This window comes from Musca domestica, unplaced genomic scaffold (assembly GCF_030504385.1).
Source record: "Musca domestica strain aabys unplaced genomic scaffold, Musca_domestica.polishedcontigs.V.1.1 2, whole genome shotgun sequence".
NCBI classification, from domain to species: domain Eukaryota; kingdom Metazoa; phylum Arthropoda; class Insecta; order Diptera; family Muscidae; genus Musca; species Musca domestica.
The window spans coordinates 2,322,881-2,329,676 of record NW_026712249.1 but is presented as its reverse complement, the minus strand read 5'-3'; the positions used below and the strand labels follow the sequence as shown (position 1 = coordinate 2,329,676).

At 37.6% G+C, this 6,796-nt stretch overlaps 1 protein-coding gene across 1 annotated transcript in view; it reads left to right on the top strand.

Moving 5' to 3' along the window:
* LOC101891938 (disintegrin and metalloproteinase domain-containing protein unc-71) overlaps positions 1-6,796 on the top strand; it is a gene marked incomplete in the record, with an annotated part of 263,600 nt that overhangs the window by 251,120 nt on the left and 5,684 nt on the right. The window contains 4 exon segments of the mRNA XM_059121629.1: positions 71-119; positions 4,291-4,602; positions 4,605-4,989; positions 5,977-6,330. Coding sequence (XP_058977612.1) covers positions 71-119; positions 4,291-4,602; positions 4,605-4,989; positions 5,977-6,330 — 1,100 coding nt within the window.

Genomic DNA, 6,796 nt, shown 5'->3' with positions numbered 1-6,796 from the left:
TTAATCAAGAGGAAAATATTGTTATAATTTATGAATTGCATTATATTTTCTTCTCTTTCAGACGTGACAGAGCATTCACAGTCGCCGTTATACGGCCGATGACGATCATCAGCATTCAGGTAAACCTATCGCATTTCTCAATACATCTCTCAAATAGTGGAGATAGTGTTTTTTATTTTTCAACACATCAACACACACACACATAAATCCATAAAACACATTCACACTGTGTCTCTATAAAATGAATGCCTTACATTTTATACACACAGACATAAACAAACAAACTAAATATTTACCTATTACAATTAACTAGTGAACATTATATACTCGTATATACATACATATACATAATTAGTTAAACTTTGTTGGCGTTCAATGTTTCCTGTGTTCTTTTGTCTCTTCTCTATAAACTTGTATATTTTATTAATCGAACCTTTTCGTTGTGTCTGTATTTTCATTTAACAAAACATAATTGTCAGTTGAAGTACACATTTAGATGGCAAATATAAACCTATAAATATTATTTAATTATTTTTTTCTCATCACGATATTATCTATGGGGCACCAATTTTGGGCCAGAATCTCTTGTGAGATGACTGCAATATGTCGAAATACAAATCCTTCACTTCTTAATGACATATTTTTACCGAACACCCAAACTATGTGTCTTTCATACAATTGCTTGTAACATTCAGATGCTCCTTCTAAATAACTTACAGAGTGATTTACAGTACTCAAGTACTTGACGTATTTGCATCTGATCAAGATACATTTTTGAGTTCAGTCGATTTTTTCAGTACAGGAATGTAACCGATGCGTAGTAGTACAGAGTATTTTGCCTTCATGTATTTGGGTAAAGCATGTAAAAAAGAATAAGATACCGCTACCGATTATTTCGACAATCTGATACATGTCCGTCTTTCTATACATTTGTTTAAGTAAATTACTGATTGAGACCAAATGTTGCAAAGTACGTTTGCTTAGTCCAAGGATTAACCTATTAAATTCGGCTAATTTCGGTTTAGATAGTTCCCATACATATTTCCAATCGATCTCATGTTGAGTGTACGCCAAATACGTAATATTTTCCAGAAAAGAATTGATTTTACAACAGAGTCGAAATGGCTTTAGAAAAAAGTCAGTCAAACTAGTGAAAGTCGATTTGGATAAATTTATTGTTTATATACACCCATATCTATAATTCGTATTAAATTCCGAAACATGGACTGGATAAAATAACGTTCGGCAACCGTATACATAGAGGACGTTGAGTTTACAAAACTAATTATATTCCTGTTATAATAGGCATTTTTTTCGGGGGAATATAGACATATACAGGGTGAACTAAAAAACCTGCAACAAAAGTCAAACGCCATAATTTTTACTTTTTTGTTTAATTTATTGAATGAAAGCAAACAATTTCGGAAAGTAGCATCAAATTTTAGGATAAGTTTAGATTTGTTCGAATTGGTCACCTTTGGCACAAATACGGTCAATGAAACCGTCACACACTGCTCGAATGATGTATTTTGGTATTTGGCCTATTCCCGGCGAAGCACTTTGTTGATGTAATCGACCACTTTTGGTATTTTTTAGAGCTAACCTTGCTTTTTCAAAATCTCCAGACACAATAGTCCAACGGATTGGTATCCGGAGATTTGGTGGCCATTGTGCGCTGGAACAGGAAGCGAGAAACCTCATTTTGTAAACATTCTTGGGTGGTGCGTGCTGAATGCGATGATGCTGAGTCCTGTTAGAATGGCCAAGGTTTGCGGCCACAAAATGTTTGCGTGCCCAAAGCTTTAATACACCCTCCAGAATATTTTCGCGATAATATTCGGCATTTATTCTGATGACACGGTCGATTAATATGAGCGGAGAGCGACCGTTGGCTGTTATGGCGGCCCACACCATCACCAAAACCAAATTCGGCAGTTTACCACTTTCGGCCAGCGAAAGCAACTGTTAAGCTCTTTTGAGTCTATTTTCTTTTTGTTGCGGTGTAAGTTCTTGCAATTTTTGGAATTTCAATGGCTTTACTCCGAGCTCATTTTTCAATATTTGCCGGATGGATATTGCGATATGTCCAGCTCACGAGCCATTTTTTCGGCTACTCTGCGACGCGGATTTCGATCAAGTCACTTCTTTACTTTTCGAACCATATCAGCTGGAGTGCTCAACGATAGCCACTCGTGGTTTTCCAGCCAAATATAAATTCTCACCAAAATGCTTTTTGTACGCTTGGTAAACAATATAATGAGCTGCCACTAGAATGGCTTAAGAAATGACAGCAGTCTGAAGTTGTTGCAGTTTCTTCATCTCACCCTGTATTTTTTGTCATTATAATCCGTTTTTATGCAATAAAGATTTTCCCGTTTCTTTACCAAATCTTAAGAAATCTTAGGTTTACAAAAAGGTATGTCACATTTTTTTTTTTAATGTAAAAATTCATTTTTAGTAAAACTCAACTGGCAGATAATGTTGTTGTTAATTTAAGCTCCCAATATCATTATTTTATTTTTTTTTCAAATAATTCAATTTTTAAATTAATTTAACTCTGTCTGAATGAATGTCCACCTAACGTAGTGTTTTCAGTAGTGAGTCTTTCTTGGTTCGTGTTCTCAACTTGAGTAAAATCAACAAAAAAAAAATGGTTAGTATAGCAGTTACGATTTCAGTTATTTGGGTTTTCGTTACAAACCACTTACATAATTATATAAATGTGCAAAAAAAAACGAAAAAAAATTATATATCTCCAAATAACATACTGTTTAGAGTTTGTGTCAGAATTATTATTTAATTTGTGTGTGCGTGTCCTTTTGAATGTTTTTTTTTTTTTTTTTTTGTGCTGAAAGGAATGTATTTGTTAGCAAACAAAAAATAAAAATATCAAGTGGAATTAAATAACTTTCGTAAAAAATTAACATAACAACGGCTTAATGACAAACCTTACAGAGTTCCGTGATCTAGACTTTGTGCAATCGATAAGTTCAAAAACAAAAAATAACATTTCTTTCTCAAGCTCACGATTCCGTTTGAACTCCTGCACTTCAGTGTTATTTTGCACTTTGGCCTAGAGCGTTGTATCCATTTGACCGGACATTTATTTCTATGTTTAACGTTTATATTTCTCCTACTTTTTCGCACTCACACACACTCACTCACTGCTGCACACATGCACCCACTATTTCTGTTAACTTGAACGTCAACAAAGAAAACGAGAACAAAACAAGCGAAGAATTAATTCTAAGAAAAACAAAATCAAAACAACAAGCATTTGTAAATACTTCTCTCTCGCATACTTCTACAACAAATACTTTTAAATTTCGATAAAAGGGTAATTCCAAAATATATTTGATTTCATTTGATACTAGACATTGATTTTGTTAATAATATTTAAGAACTTTTAGCATTTGCCTGTATTGAATAATTTTATTGACCTTGATTGTTGCGGTTTGCTGCTAGCCAGCTAGTTTAAAACAAACCCATTTTTTTCTTTTTTAAACGGAGGCATGTCATATTTAGAACAAAATTAGAACGGCGTCTGTGATTTGAAATTAGAGTAAGGGCTTCGAGCCTCTTTGTTGTTAAAAATTGACTATTTTGGAAAGTTCGCATCCCAAACGAGTTATTATGTTCGACTAAGACTCCGACTACTGCTAAAATTGTCCGACACGAGACTCCGTTTTCGCAGCCATGCTATTGTAAATAAATAAGTTTGCTACAGAAGGGAAAGTGTTACTTTCTACTACTTCAATCTGTATAGCATATCCCCACTCTCACTTTCAATTTAATCCTCCAAAAACCATAACTTATTCGAACTAGTCCCAAATATTTTTAGGATTCATACTGCAAATGCTGTGAAGCGTAGTATTTTGCCTCAAATATGATAATTGTTGTCTTAGTGTATTCACAAGTCCCGTAATATGTCCAATATATGGTCGCAAGCAAATTATTTCTCATAGGCCCTCAAAATTGTCTTCAAAAATCAGGAAACGAATAAACCAAAATGTGACAAAAAATATATTCTGATTTTTTTTTAGTTTTTGAGGTTATTTGAAAATCTTGTTTTGGTACAGTAATCAAAAAAGTTTTTTCGAAGTCCCTGTAGGGCTAGATTTCACTGAGATATATTTTAAAGATTTTTATGTGGCTTTTCCTTGATTTTTAGACATTTTTTTATAATTTAAATGATTTTTTTTTTTTTTGGAATTACCCTTTACCCGTTACCAAAACGGAATGACACAATGACAAAATTCTCCTACTCCTCCTACTCCCACTATTTCACAGAAAAAGGTATTTTGAAGAAACACGGCTATGGCATGGTCCACAGCGGAATGCACGATGACGGACAATCGGATAATATGGAATTGATTGCTCAGGACAGCACCATGGCCTCGACCAGCAATGCTGCTGTTTCGGAAGTCGAACGAACTCTCAAGTCCCTCAATGGCTATCATGAGGACATTTTGGAAGCTTTGCGCAATGCTGCCTCACATCGCGGCACTGGCACCGGCAACACGCCCGTCGGCACCGGTAGTTTGAGTGAAGAAATGATACGCAAAACTCTGCAGGAATGTGCATCGTCTCAGCTGGGCTACTCACCGAGCCCTATAAACGTTCGGCCAGCTCAAAGAATAGCTCGCGTGAGAATATTTGCGATCAGGGTGCCCAGCACACCCTCTTGGATATGTCCGGTTCGGGAATGGGTGGTCCGCACGGCGGCGGACCAATTATGCATCATCACCGCTCGCAGCATCAGCTGCACCAGCCACTAGTGCAGCAGCAATTGCCGCCCGACGACGAAGACGCCCCCGCCACGGGGCCATTGCGTATACGGAATCTCGAGGACCTCATACGCCAGCTGGAGCACCATTCGTCGCGCCACATGAGTCCCAGCGGCTCGGAGGACATACGGATTTCGGAAAACGAAGGCGACCGCCTCTATAGATTAGATAGTTCAGCCGCTTGTAGTGAATCCTCGCAAGGGTTAGTAAATAACTGAGTAATGTGCTTGCTGCATCATAATTATTGTGTTGGGCTGTATTGTAGGTGTCTATTTTTTGGCATAGATATACTCGTACTCGTACATAACAAGAGAACGCTTTCAGATGTTATACTTATTTAGGAATTGATTCATTGATTGAATGATTACTACCACTACTACTAATACAATAATAACAATAATACGCAAAACATATAGACATGTTTATTAAGAGTTGTGCAACCCGCTTTCAACAAAAACCAAAAAAAAAAACAGTTGGGAATTCCGAAGTAGAACTTTGTTGATGGCGAATAGAAAATACGAATGAGAGAACTCAACCAGAATTGGACTGGCCCAACAAAGTTTCGCCTCCGCAATTCCCACCAATAAATGCTACAATATCCCCTTACTATGTTAACACAGCATACTTAAATAAACCAAAATAAACCAACTACCAAGTACCAGTTACCAAAAAAAAATACCAAAACCACAAAATGTATTCGTATGATAGAACTCAGAATCAGATCCATTCATACGTACACATGCACCCAATCCGAACTAAACTCTGAATATGAACCAATTTCTAAAATCTCTTGCAGACTATCGCTATGGCGTGGAATACCTTGTGTGATGAAGGTAAAGGTACAAACCAAGTGGGCGAAAGGGCACACATGAACAAAACAAACACTATCAGTCTCTCTGTCGCTCTCTCTCGCAAACACACACACGCATACACCTTTATGTATGTATGTATGTACGTAAGAACAAAGAAATTTAAGTCCAAAAACTAAAAACAATTCCCCCCTCAAATGAACAGGAACTGTGGGCTTCTCTAAATAAATGTGCATTGGCTATACAAAAATAGGCACCTAGAAAAATCGCTCCAATTAAATACTACCAATATCTGACTAGAAGATCCATTTGAATCTAAAAAATAATCTTGTTTTTCTTCTTCTTTATTTTGTTTTTCTAACCTCCCACCGCTCACACAGATCTAATCAGCAATTAGCACAATCGCAAAAAACTGCAACAATACATCCGTCTTATAGCAGTCGTTGTCGACCGCGTGCCGAAGAGGAGTCGAGATTCTCGTATGGAAGGTACAGACATCCCACTACAACCAGTAGACATCCTTCACATCAGTCACACTCACCTCATGCTTTCGGCCATCATGCACATCACTCGCATGCCCATGGCCATACCACGCACGGCCCGCATTCATCGCATCACTCATCGCACACGCATTTGCATCAGGACGAAGACGGCATCTATGAGAGTGCCGATCCCCACGATCGTTCGATGGTAGACCAACGTCTCGATCCTCGGGAAGTGGCCGACAGTGAGAGGTATGTATGCCCGAGTTGGCATTTTGTAGAATAGAACATAGCCCCCACCCCACCCGTAAATCTTGGGCCATTGTTGTGGATGAAACCCGGCCCCACCCCTCAATTCTGTTGTTATAAGTTATGAGTTGCCATGTACGAGTGTGTGTGCCGATTTTGTGTATAATTTTGAATCGTTTCTTTTTATCGTTTATTTTCATCGACACATAACCAATCGACAATCATCCTGAATGCGCTTTGCATGTGCGCCCCTCCACCACATCGTTATTGTCTTCGTGATGGTGCAATGACAAAAATGGACACTGCCACCTCCACGATCAACACCACCACCACCACCCACCATCATCATCATCATTATTATTGTTGTTGTTATCATTATGATGAACCAACCACATGACACCATGGTGTTTTTCGTTCTTATTCTCTTCTATTCTCTCTCCTTTCCTTTTGTTTTCATTTTGTGTTGGCT